We start from the raw sequence: 16,209 nt of genomic DNA, 5'->3' as shown, positions 1-16,209 counted from the left end.
CCTGTGCAAGTTAATCATCTGATAATAAACTGGATGGTAGCTTGAATTTTCCACAGTATCTTTGATGTTCTGCTCTTCAGCAAAATGAGTTTACCTTGTTTCAGCTTCGATTATCCTACACTATAGAGCAGAACCTATGAACTAACTTAGAATTCCTAGATGTGTAACTTGCATTCTCATTCTGATTCTTTTAGGATATTAGTTACAATAATAAATGGGGTTTGACGTGCATGTATCTAAAACTGGAAAGTAATGTTATTATTTTGTTGAATCTCAGAATTTTTGTAATCATTTAATGTAAAATAAATCAATCCCTCTCCCTCCCCTCTCCCTTTCCCTCTTTACTTTTTTCATAGTGGACCAGATTTATCACTTAGCTTCTCCAGCTTCTCCTCCAAATTATATGTATAATCCCATAAAGACATTAAAGACAAACACAATTGGAACATTAAATATGTTAGGTGAGTATAAAGTTTAAGTGCAACATTATTTTCATGTTTACTTAGGAAAGATAAAACCCAGCATTCTCATGTAATTTTTCCATTGTCGTGTCTGTCTGTAGTTGGTATATTGTTGCATATTGATCTGAAATGCTAAAAAAGAGGTTCTGAGCTGAATTTAGCAGTTCACACAACATGCTAAGACAAAATATGGTTTTGCAATAGACAAGCAGCATGCTGATACTTGCCACATTGCATATACTTGTTCAGGAATTCAACTTGAAGGTAGAGTTGACAATCCACTTGTGGAAGGGAATGCAGCCTGCACCAGCATGTGACTCATTCAGCCGTAAATTCTTGGTTGTCAAAGACCCCATTTACAATTTTGAATAAAGTTGAGGGCCCCATAGTGTACGAAGACACATTATGCATATAGACAAGTTGAGAGTTTAAAGCAGCTTCTTTTAAGTATTGCGGAGGATTTGGCATGATTAAAAATTGTATTGTCAGTTTTCAACAATCATGATCAACATGGACTCCAGAGTTGGCAAAAAGGGGGCCTTCAGCTGTCAATTGCCCAGCTTGTCTTAGCAGTGTGAACGTGTGTATGCGCTTATACCTTTGTGTATGCAAGAACTTAGACCTAACCAGAACAAAGGCATATCGAGCTTGTACATGGCAACATGATGGTTGAAGCAGCCCTTATAACAGTGGCTGAATTGCCAAGAGGCTATTCTTAATAGAAAATGTAAGCAAATATCCATGTCTAATACAATTTCAAATTATTTCCATTCCACTGAGAAATTTAGTTTTGAAGCTGTTACCAAAGTACTTACTATAATAATACCAAGGCAATTCAGCCCATGCTAATCATTGAAAGTTGTGACAGAATGCAGTGGGAAGGAAGTCACAATTGCTTTGGCTCAGATGGCAAAGAATATTCAATAGTGCATAGCAAGACGACAATTTTATGATAAAATGTTCAAGGTAAATCACTAAGTATTGGCTCAGAGGTAGAACAGAACATTCAGAATGGAACAGAATATTCCCCAGTAATATTCCTCGATGTATCTACTTTAAAGAGATAAATCTTAATCTTTTTATTTAGAATAAAATTGTGCAATATAATTGAAACGTAACTGGTGACACATTTGGAATTTTATCATATTAAAAATAGTTGCAACAGGTAGAAAAATGGTGTAATTGAGGACATGGCCGTTCATAAAAGGTCATTTGCCAGAAGGCATATTGACCAGAAGGCATATACCAAGGCCTATTGATTCCTCTTAGCCATCCCAGTGGGACCGCTGCAAACCAGGAGGATGGATGTTTTTATTTATTTTATTTTATTTATTCAGTTTCTGAGGCCTCCCATCTCAATTGCAGCTTACAATTCAATATAAATGTTTATCTCTATATATGTAGGTGTATATATGTACACACACTAAAATTAAAACAGACATTTTAAAACAAAAACAGAATAGTGCAAAGAGCCTAGTGGATTTCTATAGAAGTGCCTGGGAATGGTTTGGTACCTCTAGACTCCAAGTTGATATTCCCTGTCTTAAAAAGTCGATTGTTCTGTTAAGAATTAAGCCAATAGTTCTCTACTTTGGTCACTTGAAGATGGGTGGACTTCAACTCTCAGTCAGTTTTACTTTGCTGGCCGGGGAATTCTGGGACTCGAAGTCTATCCATTTTCAAGTGAAAACAACTTTATTAAGTTATTATAGTTGGATTATTCATCTGTATACACAAATATGGTTAAAGCCATTTATTCGTATATCCTTTGTTTTGTAGCCTTCAGCCTTGATGTTCTTGATTTTTTTAATGGCAGGATGAGAATAAACTTTTAATTTTCACTACAGGTCACTCATTCATTCATTTTATTACATTTCGGTTTGTAGTCCTTTCACAGAGGCTAGAACCAAAGGGGCAGAAAGATATGTGATATTTGGTGCAAATAACAATAAATTCCAGATTATAAATCATTTTTTATCTGTCTGTGCTAATAATATAATGAACCCTCACAGCAAAGAAGTAATATATAATATTATCTGGCTATATGCTCTTCCAAAAACTCTTAAAACTTGTACAGATTTTCTTGGCATAGTTAAATGCTTCTTGAATCACAAGTCAGCATTTGTTCTGTCCTGAAAGAAGTGTCAGTGTATAGTATTCTACTTCAGGGTTGGTTGAAGTAAAATAAAGGTATCTCTGCTCCTTTTAAAACCATGTCTTCTTTTTGTTAAGGTTTAGCAAAACGTGTTGGAGCCCGTCTTCTCCTTGCATCCACTTCTGAAGTTTATGGAGGTAAGAAGTGATTAATCTGGGAAGTCCTACTTCATCACGGCCTTATTGATTGCATCGATTTTTCCCACCTTGCTTGTCTTCCAGTTAAAGTATTAACAATTTGTTTGTTTGTATCTTGCAAGAAAACATATCCCAAACACCTTCCTTCTCCTATTTCCTGTGAGGTGGATGGGCTTGAGGAAATGCGACTGCCAAAAGTTACCCAGCATGGCTAAGGCGAGACTTGAACTCATGGTCTCCTGATTTCTAGCCTGGTGCCTTAACCACTAGATCAAACTGAATTTCCATAGATAATTGGCTGTATGGTGATGAAGATCCATAGATAATTGGCTGTATGGTGATGATGACGACTGACAAATCATATTTTCTGTAATGCTACTTTACTCTTTAATTATGGGTTACTGTAACTTGATGACATTCAACTTGGCATATTGTTTTGTTCTGAGTTTGGCATCCTGGTACCATCAAGATGTTCAGATTACAGTTCCCATATTCCCTGACCAATAGCCATCTTAATGGAGGCCTATAAGAATTGTGATCCAATTATAACAGATAAGGTTTGTTTGCTAAGCCATGGTGTAGATATGCCAAACAGTCAAGCCTTCTTCATTCTTACTAATGAAGGTTAATTCTTTAGGAATTTATGTTAATGGAAACTGAAATTAATTCAGAGATTCAGAGATTTAAAACATACAGTTTAAGCTATATCTGTGATGTGAACAGATCAATTTGTGAACAGAACATGTGGGATATCTAATTTTTTATTTATTCATTCATTCAATTTATATAGATCCCATCTCGTATCATTGGGGGCTCAGGAACCATTAAAACAACACGAATGCAATAAAAAGCTGAAATAGAAGAACAATAAAAATACTTTTTAAACATTCATCATTACCTTGATATATATGAACAATTTGTTCTTGTAACATTGCAGATAATTAAAGGACCCTTTGTATTGATGGGTTTGTTCTTTTATCCTTTCTCAGTTTAGTAACTGCAAATAAAGCATTTTTGCAGAACTCTGTAATTATCAAATCAATTTTTTAAAAAACCTCAGTTGTAAGAAAATTAATTTCGTATCAAATGATACTGTGGCTCAGAAGAAGGAATTTCACCTGGTTTTAGTAGTGCCCAGCAAAAGTAAACCAAAGTAGAAATGGATAGAAATATTGACTGTTTAAAGCATAGCTCTTTTTCTATTTTATATAAATTAAGGCAGTTCTCTCTCCTTTTTTTAAATTGAAACCTTGATGCCATGAAATGCTTTGTAGAAAATTCTGATGCTCAATAGCAATTTTTAAACTGGCCGTGTTTGAGCTATATGATCAGCATATTGACTTTTTCCTAATAAGTTTTGTTTATTCTTGATTAAACTTTTTAATGGTCCATATACTCTATGTTTGTAGGACATAAACACACACACCTACACACACACACACACCTCAGTTGACTGGGATCATTTACAAACAAATTAAGTTCCCAGAATTGCACTAAAACTACATATATCTCAAGGAAATTAAACAGATGTTTCCAGAAAGATAAGAAAAATAAGTTTTCAAGACAGGAAAGACATTCACATAACACTTTGCTGCGCTCTGCTATCCATGATTCTGTAGAACAGCCTTCTTTCTCCCCTGGCTATGTCAAATCCTAATGCCTAAATGGAATTGAATGCCTAAAACCTGTACTGAATTGGGACACTAAACTTTCCACAAGTCCTTAGGTTAAAGTTAGAAAAAGATGTCCTATCAAAAGTAATTAATATTAATATTGTTACTTGTTATTGGATAATTGAAAGCCCCCCTTTTTTTTCTTTCAAGATCCTGAAGTTCACCCACAAAATGAAGATTACTGGGGTCATGTGAATCCTATAGGACCTAGAGCATGTTATGATGAAGGAAAGAGAGTTGCTGAAACCATGTGCTATGCCTATATGAAGCAGGTATTGAGGGAAAGGTTTGCACAGTAATAACATTTGTGTGTGAGAGAGTGTGCCTTCAAGTCAGTGTTCGTTCCTGGTGACAGATGGAACTGGTTCTGCAGTTTTTTTGGCAATTTTTTTTTTCTGAAATGGTTGCCATTGCCTTCTTCCTTGGACTGAAGGAGAAGGACAAGCCAAAAGTCACCCAAGTATCCTTATGTCTTGGTAGGACTAAAATTCACAGTCTCTCAGCTTCTTGGCTGCTGCCCTAACCACTATGCATCTGGCTCTTAGTCATAACATTATACAGGTAGTCTTCAACTTCTGACCACAATTGAGCCTAAAATTTAGTTTGCTAAGTGAGACATTTGTTAAATGCTTTTGGCCTATTTTATGCCTTTTCTGGCCACATTTGTAAAGTGAACCAACTGCAGTTGTTAAGTTAGTAACCCTAACTTAAGTGTTGTTAAGTGAATCTGGCTTCTCCATTGACTTGACTTGTCAGAAGGTTGCAAAAGGAGATGATCACATGACCCGAACACTGCAACTGTCATAAATATGAACCAGATAGAGATTTGGTCAAAGCATCCGAATGTAAATCACGTGACCATCGGGATGCTGCAATAGTCGTAAGTATGAAAATGGTCATAAGCAGGGGTGGGATGCTACTGGTTCTGCCCAGCTCTATGGAACCGGTAGCTTTGAAGACAGCAGACACCAAACCAGTCTGTATTTGCTGCTGTTTGGCCCACCTGCCCTTCTGGGCTTTTATCTGTCCTTTATTTCCTGCTTTTTCAACCTCTGCTGCATAGCTGAGGCTTCTCAAATGCTGTGCACTTGCGTGCAGTACTTCATCTGTCCAGGCAGCACAGCTAAAGTTTTTTTTTACATGTGCATTCAGCACACGTCATGCGTATGCAAAAGATAGTCACCAACTACCGTGTTTCTCCAACAGTATGACCTCCCCCAATAGGAAGAGCATGTTTTCTAGGCATAAAATGAAATTAAGCCCCTCCCCCCAAATATAGGCCTATTTTAAAACATGCAAAATGGGGGGACTTGCCGTTAGGAGCGCCCCGTGGGCAGCAATTCCTCACCACCAGCTGCTCCTAATGGGCGATCATGGCAGAGAGCTCCCTACTCCTGCCAAGCAGCTTTGCGGCAGACCCAAGACCTTCAGCGCCCGCCGGTGTTGATTTCCCTTCTGCCCATGCTGCTGCCGCGTTTGGAGCTATCACTTCCACATTTGGACCACCACTGCTGTTTCGAGTATCGCTGCCGTTTGGAGCTGCCGCTTCTGCATTTGGAGCTGCCACTGCGTTTGGAGCTGCCGCTTCCACATTTGGAGTGCTGCCACTGTTTGGAGCACTGCTGCTGTTTGGAGCTGCCGCTTCCGCATTTGGAGCTGCCACCGCATTTGGAGCTGCCGCTTCCGCGTTTGGGACCCCACCGCTGTTTGGAGCACTGCCACTGTTTGGAGTTGCCACTTCCACGTTTGGAGCACTGCCGCTGTTTGGAGCGCCGCCGCCATTTGGAGCGCCGCCGCCTCTCCAAACACAGCGGCAGCTCCAAACACAGCGGCAGCTTCAAACGCAGAAGTGGCAGCTCCAAACATGACGGCGGTGCTCCAAATGGCAGCAGCACTCCAAACACGGAAGCGGCAGCTCCAAACATGGCGGTGCTCCAAATGGCGGCGGCACTCCAAATGGCAGTGGCACTCCAAACATGGAAGCGGCAGCTCCAAACGTGGCGGTGGAATGGGCAGAAGGGAAAGCAACAGCGGCGGGTGCCAAAGGTCTTGGGTCTGCAGCAAAGGTGTTTGGTGGGAGTAGGGAGCTCTCTGCGCTTCGCCATGATCACCCATTAGGAGCGGCTGGTGGCGAGGCTGCCCGTGGGGCACTCTAGATGAGGATACAAGGGGGGGGGAATAAAGTTACCCCCGAAAAGACGGCCTAGCCATTTTTTCGGGGCTCAAAAAAATATAAGACCTGGCCTTATTTTATGAGAAACACGGTAGTAACACTGATTGAACCCCTCCCCTGGTCATGTCACTTTTTTCAGTGGTGTTGTATCTTCAAAAGGTCACTAAATGAATTGTTGTAAGTTGAGGACCTCTGTAGTCCAGAATTTGAAAAAATGAATGTAATACTAAGGCACTTGGAGAGAAATCCAAAATCTCTCAGGTGTGAGATAAGTAATTATCTTTGGGGGCCTTCGGCCTTTCTGTTTGTCCCATCTTTTATTTCATACATATGGATATAAAAATCTTGTTTTTCATCACTGGTTTTCTGGGGTTTTTTGTTTCTTGTTTGTTTATTCAATTACAACCAACTGTTTGTGGGCTGATGCGCACTGTTTTCTCAGAAACTGCTTCTTGACTTCTTGTAAACCTGTATTCCCTCCTTTATTATATTTATAAATAAATAACTCAAGGCGGTGAAATACCTAATACTTCTTCTTCCTCCTACTTCCCCCATAACAATAGCCCTATGAGGTGGATTGTACTGAATGTGTGTGACTGGCCCAAGGCCACCAAGAAGGTTTTCATGCATAAGACGGGACTAAAACTCACAGTCTCCTGGTTTCTACCCTGGTATCTTAACCACTAGACCAAACTGGCCAGAATCAAAACTGGATTTTGTCTCCTCTGGACTACTTTTTTAGATTGCCTTTGGTTTTCCTAAACATCCAGGATCTTCTCTGTCAACATAAGCTTTAGCGTTGTCATTAGCTTTATTGATGTTTTCAGTCAAGGTTTTTGTTTTTTGTTTTGCATAGGAACCAAGGTTGTTGTGAAAGTAAGAATAAAGTAGTTAAACAGTTGTTTATGTTTCATCCTTTATGGTGAATTTCATTTTGTAATCTATAGTTGCTAAGCTACTAAAAAGGCAGACTGACTATACAAACATTGTAAGAGGCAGTGTAAATTCTAATACTTTCTGGCATGTCTTCTAGAAATATTATAAAGAGAACAAATAATCGAGACATGTTTGCCAACATTTCCTGCTGTTGTCAAGATCTATAAACATTCGTGGCATCCTCACGAGTATCTGTTTTGTTTACTAATTCAAACTGCTTCATGTCCCCAAAAGCCTAACAAAAATTGATTTAGTTTAATCAGAAATACTCATTATATTATCCTTCCAAAGAGAAATCTCTGAGAAAGAGTTCTTTCAACAATAATGCTACAAGCCAGTCTTTCTCAGCTTGTACAGTCCCGATATGCTGGACTCCAACCCTCATAATTGCTAACCCATTTCAGAGGCTGGCTGGGATGATGGGGCTGTTGTAGCAGATACTTGAGGGGTAAGGTGTTGGCAGGTAATAGATCTATAGATGAACTGCACCATATGAAATCATTACTATTATATGTGTGTGGGGGTATTTCTTATTCTGGAATAATGCAAAAAAAAAAAAAATTAAAACCCAGCATGAAGATTTTCAATAGAATTTTTACAAGAGGCTATTTCTTGTCATTTCAGGAAGGTGTTGAAGTAAGAGTTGCCCGAATCTTCAATACATTTGGTCCCCGGATGCACATGAATGATGGCAGAGTTGTTAGTAACTTTATCCTGCAAGCTCTTCAAGGAGAACCCTTAACTGTATGTCTTCATCTTCATCAGTTTAATGGCTGTGTGGCAAAGACACATCAAAATCTGCCATTTTGTGAAATCTCACAGGATCAATATTTTAGTAAAGAATTTTAAATTAGAAATTGAAACATTCTAATGCATCATATAATATTTAATCAGATAAGCACATTGTGTTGTACTCAAAAGTGCCTTTAATATTAAGATACCTAAGATTATAGAAATTGTTTCTAATACATGGAAGAGTCATTGGTAAGAAATCAAGTGAAGCCTTCAACCAAATAGGTGAACTGCTTCTATTGAAAACTTTCCTGAGTTGATATTTGCTAACATAGCACTTGTATCTCTTGCGGTTCACTTATAGCAGATATTCATGCATCTATTTATCATCTAGTGCTAGAGTTCTGGAAATGACAAATATACATATTTGTGTAAACTGCTTCTTAATTCCATTTGGTGTGCTTCAAGCAATACTTTGAAATGGCTCCTTTTAAAATAACATTGAAAGTTACTGCTGAGTTTTAACAATTTAAATATTTACAATAAATGCTTTTATCTTAGAATGACAGAGAAGTTTTGCAATATAAAAGTAAAGGATTTTCAGGCAAGGATGTATGAAATCCTTTTGAAGAACAATAGAATCTAATGAGATTCAGCCTTTTCAAAATTGCAATATTTTGTTTTCTGGCAAACAACCATATACTGGCAGAATGTTTGTAATAGGCTTACTGGCAAAATTGTTGCTAAGACATTTAGTAGGCAGTCTTTCAACTTGCACTAAAAAAAGATTTAAATTCTTTATAGAAGATTTAAATTATTTATAAATTGTTAGAAAAGCCTGCATGACTTGGTTTTATTTTTTTGCCAACTTAAGAACATTATTTCTTTCTCATTTGTAAAGCAAATTGATAATTATTTGAAGCATGTTCTACTATGGAATATTTTTTTTTTTGAAAAAAAACCAAATTCTTCCAAAAAGTGCCATGTTGAAAATAATGGATTTTTAAAATTGGTAAGAATTGCTAGATATGAACAAATGATCAACATGAAAATGAACAAATAGACCAATATGAAATAGTCCTGTTGGTTTGTATCTTGGACAGGAAGCCTGTTGATTGCACTCCATGAACCTAGTGAAAAATTAATGCGTATTTAAGAGGTATATAATAAAATTATTCTCCGTCTAACTTAACAGCAATAGCACTTAGACTTATATACCGCTTTGTAGTGCCTTACAGCCCTTTCTAGGCAGTTTACAGAGTCAGCATATCGCCCCCAATAATCTGGGTCCTCATTTTACCCATCTTGGAAGGATGGAAGGCTGAGTCAACCATGAGCCTGGTGGGATTTGAACTGCCAAATTGTAGGCAGCTGGCTGCAGAAGTACCTTACAGTACTGCACACTAACCACTGCACGACAGAGGCTCATTAAGATAATCATATGATAAATCAGGACAAACAAATATGGATACATGGATGGTACTTGTATGTCATTGCAGAGTGGTATCTTTGCTATACCTATTTATGTCATTTTTCATTCTTCCAGGTATATGGGCCTGGCACTCAAACCAGAGCATTCCAGTATGTCAGGTACACATTTTATATTGAATTCAACTCTATCTTATTATGGCCTTTAGCTAACCAATGTTAATTGTTTCAAGAGGTTGTGGGAAAATTTTTTTCCACATGTCCTAATTTTGCCATATAACTTTTCAGCACTTTTCCTGAGTAGTGTCATTCATGTGGCCCATTCATTATCTGACAGCACTTTTTAAAAACTGTAGGAATTTGTATGGAGAGAGCATTATAGTTGTATTTCTTGTAGTCTCAAAACTAAAAAAAAAATAAAGCAGTAAAAACTACAAATTCTGAATGTTGGTGTTGTGCTTACTTCAAAGGCAAGAATTCTTGCAAATTAGATCAGTGTTTGTCTTCTAGAACTTCTCATTACCGCTAGCAAGTTGAACCTCCATACAATTAAGTAAACATCTCTTTGTACAGTTTGGGCTGCAGATGTGAAGAATGATAATCATGACTCATCTCACAATGTTGTATAGCAAGTATGCCATTGCTGGTTTAACATCTTCCTTGTGAGAATCCCAAACCTATAAATCTAGAAAATTCAACTTTTAAAAGCTCCTACTTAGGAACTTAACACCAATTTAATCTTTTTTAAATGCCATAAAATTACAGTGTTTTCTACTCATCAAACCATTGACTATTTCTGAGCACCGACAACATCAGTTCAGTCCTGCCGCAGCTATTTTAAGAGACAGTGATGAGTTATAAATGTTAAATCTACTTGTTGGAGATGAAGGGGGAAGTTTCTCCTGCTTGTGTCTTCTTTTCTTTTTTTTAAATAAGATTTAAACTTTTTAGATACTTTTTGTTTCTTTTCCTTTTTTATCAATTTATGTATTAGATTTTTGTATTTGTTATATCTATTTAATATAACATTCTTTATCTATTTAATATAACATTCTTTAATAACATTAAAAGAAAAGGTCACCGCAGAAAATAACTGTCAAACTACATCCTGGCCTTATTCTCTCATTGCAACCCTGCTTAGCTGCTGCTTTCAATAATTGTTGCAAACAAATAACAGCAATAGCAATTAGACTTATATACCGCTTTATAGTGCTTTACAGCCCTCTCTAAATGGTTTAGAAAGGAGCAAAGGAGCCATCTGTCCAAGGAGTGAATAAGTCTGCATCAATTCCAATTATGTATATTTGCTGGTCGAACCTGGTCGAGGCTTGGTATTGTGCCAGCCATTCAGGTATTTGTTTGTAGCAGAGTGTGGGAAATTTATCCACCCACGACAGAGTGGAATGTTTTTCTAGCAGCGCCTTGGCTACATTTAATTCAGCCCAGCCCAGCAGGAATACAATGTTTATTTATACCCACACCCGCTATTTAATTTTTACAGAATGGGAAATAGTCAATACAAATGGCTTAGTAATAAACATAAATACACACACACACACACACACACACACACAATAACTCTAAGTGGCAAAAGAAGTGTTAGAAGCCTCTGGGCTTCCTGTTTTTCCTTAAACCATTACTGCCACCTTCTGCTGAATATGTGGATATACACTTTTCTTTTTAAAGAGAGCATTTTTTTCAGTTTTAGCCAGAATAATGGTGGCTTAACATTAACCTAGAATAAGCATAATATTTGTGCTAATTTTAAAAATTATGTGACCACTTTTGCTGTTCCAAATTCATTTATGCCTATCCATCTACATTTATTGAATTTTGTTGGGGAGAAAAAACCACATAGCTTAATTATAAAAAGAGGAATTCCCCTCTCCCATTTCTTAAAGGGCCTAAGGAACCTAAATTTCTTTCCTATCCCATAGCTATCCAGGGTAAATTTGCCTGCCACTGTTCATTATGCTCTTAATGACGAAGTTAAGTATGACAAGCAGAAATGTTCCAGAGAAGGAAGTCAAAATAATCAAGGTGACAAAAATCATGCAGTCAGTGCCCTCCCCGCTGCTTGCCTGCATCATGACAGGGCAGGTCTTGATTGCATAGTTGTGGCCGCCATCTTGACTTCTTGATCCCCATGAACAATGTGAAGGACTACAGTGGAAGAGTCACACTAAATTTTGTTTGGAAATTTTCTACTCTGGCAGTGAACAGCTGACTTTACAATGAGTGGGAACTGGATATACATGTTTGTTCCCGTTTACTTGAATAAACTACCTTTCCGCTCTCTTTAAAGCCTGGCTACACATGCTGAACCTTGCCAAAAGTTGTTAGTAAATGTCATTGTTTAATTTACATAATTAATGCCAAAAGAAACAATCCAATTAACTACTTTTAATTCATCTGTCTCTTGAATTGACCACATTGGTGATTAAAATGTGGGCCACGATGTACCACTCAAAACCAACTCCAGTTTTCAGTCTAATAAAAGTTCCCTACCCTGATTTTAAAGTTTTATTATGTTCTGCACCTAAACCTGACACCCTGATAATTCTTTCATCCCATTGTCTCAATTGGTCTTTTGTGAAAATTGTGTAGGCGGAAATGTTTTCTTCCATCCCTTCATGTCTATTCAGTGTAAGTTGCTGTGGTTCACTTGTTTTAACTTCTGTTCATGGGTATCAGCAACAGCTTCCTGTTTCATCCCAATGGTGAAGATCATGTGGTATTGCATGTATAAAAGGGACGGGACTTAATCAGTCTCGGTCCCATTGACTGCTAACCCCACCCCATGCCACTGCTTACAGTAAAATATCCCACAAGAGAATAATTTCTCCTTAGCATCAGCACTTTGCAAGGCCAGACCATAAATAAATCAGGAAATAACTCTCCGCTCATATTGTTCTATCTTTTTTTTTCCAGTGACCTTGTGAATGGGCTTGTGGCCTTAATGAATAGCAACGTTAGCAGTCCTGTTAACTTGGTAAACAAAACACACTTGTTGTTATAAACCTTAATGGGAAATTGAGTAAAGTAGTATGGAAATAAAATAACACCCCCAAATTCAGAATGCATGGAATCAATCCGTGCTGGGACATAGCGTTTGGTATTGTCCTGATCTGAAAATTGCAATAGACCCATCACCATCATTGATACCTCCTCCTGCTTCTCATTGTTATTAAAAAAGATGAGCACCATATGAGGACAAAGTAGCATGGTGCAATTTTTAAATGCAGTGAGTTCTATATTATATCTGCAAATAAGGCCTTTGCATAGACCCCATTTTATAAATCCATTTTTAAATACATTTCTGCATCCAGTGTGCTGCTTTTGTCATTATATTCCTGCCTCATAATATTTCATCTCTTTGAGATTTTGTTGCTAAATCAGAAAGTAATTTAAACCATTGAGGCCTCTGATAGTAAAGGTTGCTACTGAACGTAGTATGATCTGAGATGTAAAATGCATTTCCTTATGTTTGCCCTCAAGAGTAGTGTGAAAACAAGAGGAATTTCTGTTAGAACAAGGATTCTAGTCTTTGGATCATTCTTTTCCTTTAGGAATTCCAGTGGTAGATTCCATTTGGGAACAGAGAATTCCACAATTGGAAACATATTTTGCAGTTTGTTAGCGGACAGAATGAGTATTCAGGAAATAACTCTTTATGGAAGATCAAACCTCGTGCCTATTGTACTTAAATAATGAATTTGTACTATCGTGCTATACAATACTATTATACTATAACTATTGTACTATAAACATTATTTTAATAATAGTTGTATCTCTAGGGGAATCCAGAGGAACATTCTATTCTAGAATTTGCCCAGTTAATTAAAAAGCTTGTAGGTAAGTATGTTTAAATTGCTTTGTAAAGAAAATATAGAGCTTAGTGATATGTGTCTCCTATTGATTGTTATATGGAAGGTAATCAATTTAATAAGTTCCAATGATTTAATTTGGAGCTGCTATTAGAAAACCCAATGAAGATGTAATAATAATTAACTGAAAAAATGAAATAAAAATTATAGGCCTATAAATACTAAAACTTCTGTGGTCCATGTGCACTCAGTATGTGTACAATATATTGTATAGTTTTTGACTTATGATTGGTTGCTTAACAACTCTTCAAAATTATGACAGAGCTCCCAAAAGGTATTTACAACACAGTTTCAAAGTTCTGATGACAGCCTCCTGTAGATGACCAGACTGGGCCCAAGGGAGCAGTCAAATGAGTCTCTGCGCGCCCACAAGAGATCTAAGTCCAGCCCACCTTGAATGCCTTTCTTATTTCCCACTCATTTCACTTGACTGCTGATTGGTCAGATTCTTGTAGAGAGCTTAAGCTTGCAATCAATCTTCATACTTATTTGAACTGCCTGAATCTCCTGATTTCCCTAGCGCTTGATACCTCCACAGTTACATGACCAAATCTGGGTGTTTGGCAATCGGATAGTATTTGCACTAAACCCTGTGGTCACATGACCGTGATTTAGGACAGTTTTGTCGGAAACTGGTGTTTACTTCTAATTTCTGCCAAAAACTGGGCTATAGCAAACAATCGTTTCACTTAACAACTGGATCAGTCATATGATAACTCACATTATGAACATCATGACCAGTGGTGGGTTTCAAAATAGTTTACCGCTGGTTCGGTGGGCGCACTTTATGTGCACGCACATACTTTGCATATGCGCATGTGCCAGACATGCACTTTGCAGGCGCAGAGGCTTTGCGACTCACCTCCTGCAATCCTGCACTCTCCCTGTCACTTCAGCAGCTGATGCGCAGCAATCTGCTGTGCCACGCAAAGCAGCTACGCTTCAAAAGCAGGGAATAAAGGTCAGTATGGGAGCCCGGTCGAGCAGGTGGGTGGGCCCAACAGCAGCTCCAGCAGCTCCTCAGAAAGAACTGGTTCGGTCTCCGCCAATCTTCAGCACTACCAGTACACCAGAATCGGGCCGAACTGGTAGAATACCACTCTGATCATGACTTAGAACTATGATTGCCAGGCTGACTTACAGTTGCAAGTCGAGACCACCTGTGTTATTATGGACCTTTTGATGTGGAATGCCTTGCAGAAGGAAATCATCTCTGCAGAAACTGAAATTGTAACAGCAATCAACTCAACAATATGCCTAATTATAAAATATGTTTACAGGCAGTGGAAGCGAAATCCAGTTTCTCTCAGAAGCTCAAGATGATCCTCAAAAAAGGAAGCCAGATATCAAGAAAGCCAAATTATTGCTTGGTTGGGAACCTGTGGTACGTAATGTCTATCAATGGTATTGTAATTTCAAAATGCAACATTATTTATTTCATATCATTTAAGGCAAATCGTTGTAATTTATTCTGTGGCATGCTTCCTTTTGGGGACAGGAGAAAGAAGCGTGTTTTTTTTAATGTCCCTTGATCCTTTATGTAAAACAAATTAATTAAACTTAGGAGAAACTCTAAAAACCAGTCATTTCAATAAAAATACTGAAACAAAATATGTACATCTCTATTTCTTCCTCATAAATATCTAGTTTTTTGCTACTTCCAATATCATCAAATTGGAAAACAAGCAAACTTCCATGAATATTTCCATGAATTAAGGAGCAAAGTTTTAGGAAGCAGGGTTTTAGTACTGCAAATAAGCACCACATATTCTGTAAGCAGGGATAATCCTCTCTTTCTCTTTCTCTTTCTCTTTCTCTCCGGAACAGGTTCCGTTGGAAGAAGGTTTAAATAAAGCCATTCATTATTTTCGGAAAGAACTAGAATATCAAGCAAATAATCAATATATTCCTAAACCAAAACCTGCTAGAATAAAAAAAGGAAGAAGCAGACATAATTAAAAATTCAATTGGACAAGAAATGACATTTCTTACCTTGAATTTGAGAAGATGTTGTATGTCTTTTGGTAAAGACTTCAGAACAGGTATCATGAAGAAGAAAAAACTGGAATTTCACTCTGAAGCTTGCTTTAAAGAAGTGGATGTGCCTCAACAAGAAAACTGCAGTTCTTGCCTTGCACTTTTTAAATCTGTCTTTTAATGTAAAATAGATGCATCCTTTTTTAATATCTTCAGGTTTTATATCTTGCTGTGAGATCATTTGTTATAACTGTCCTTGACAGTTTTATTTACTGGTTTCTTTGTGAAGCTGCGCATAAGATAAGGGCAGAATTGCCAATTTATTTATAAAATGGGTACTTTAAATGAGAGAGACTATGCATAAAGGAAAAAAAGTAGTATTGTCAGATGACGAACACCGACATTTAGAAAATACCTGTAAAAGAGTTTTATGTATTCTTAAAATCTGTTTTCCTCCCCCACCCAACATTTAGTTCTAGTTGCACACTTGAATTTGAACTATTTCCACTGATAAATGCTATTTTAAATCACTACTGTATTGTGCATACTCTGGGCAAAAGTTAATGTATTATTGGCTACCAGTGGTTGAATATGCTATTTTAATAAAACACTGAACCTTACAGATTTAAGTAAAAAAACCAAGTCTGTGG

The 16,209-nt window shown here is 37.4% G+C and overlaps 1 protein-coding gene across 2 annotated transcripts in view; it reads left to right on the top strand.

The window, feature by feature from the left end:
• Positions 1-16,090, top strand: part of UXS1 (UDP-glucuronate decarboxylase 1) — a 48,514-nt gene extending 32,424 nt beyond the window's left edge. For both annotated transcript variants that reach the window (XM_026707386.2, XM_026707388.2), the window contains exons 7-15: positions 357-461; positions 2,694-2,753; positions 4,577-4,698; positions 8,160-8,279; positions 9,814-9,857; positions 12,627-12,687; positions 13,493-13,550; positions 14,863-14,966; positions 15,410-16,090. In XM_026707386.2, coding sequence (XP_026563171.1) covers positions 357-461; positions 2,694-2,753; positions 4,577-4,698; positions 8,160-8,279; positions 9,814-9,857; positions 12,627-12,687; positions 13,493-13,550; positions 14,863-14,966; positions 15,410-15,541 — 806 coding nt within the window. In that variant the 3' untranslated portion in view covers positions 15,542-16,090. The remainder of the gene's footprint in view (positions 1-356; positions 462-2,693; positions 2,754-4,576; positions 4,699-8,159; positions 8,280-9,813; positions 9,858-12,626; positions 12,688-13,492; positions 13,551-14,862; positions 14,967-15,409) is intronic.
• Positions 16,091-16,209: the final 119 nt, after the last annotated feature.

The sequence above is a fragment of the Pseudonaja textilis genome, chromosome 8, assembly GCF_049901715.1.
Source record: "Pseudonaja textilis isolate UNSWEBS1 chromosome 8, rPseTex1.2, whole genome shotgun sequence".
In the NCBI taxonomy this organism is placed as follows: domain Eukaryota; kingdom Metazoa; phylum Chordata; class Lepidosauria; order Squamata; family Elapidae; genus Pseudonaja; species Pseudonaja textilis.
The sequence above is the reverse complement of the archived record's forward strand: the minus strand, read 5'-3'. Positions and strand labels throughout refer to the sequence as shown.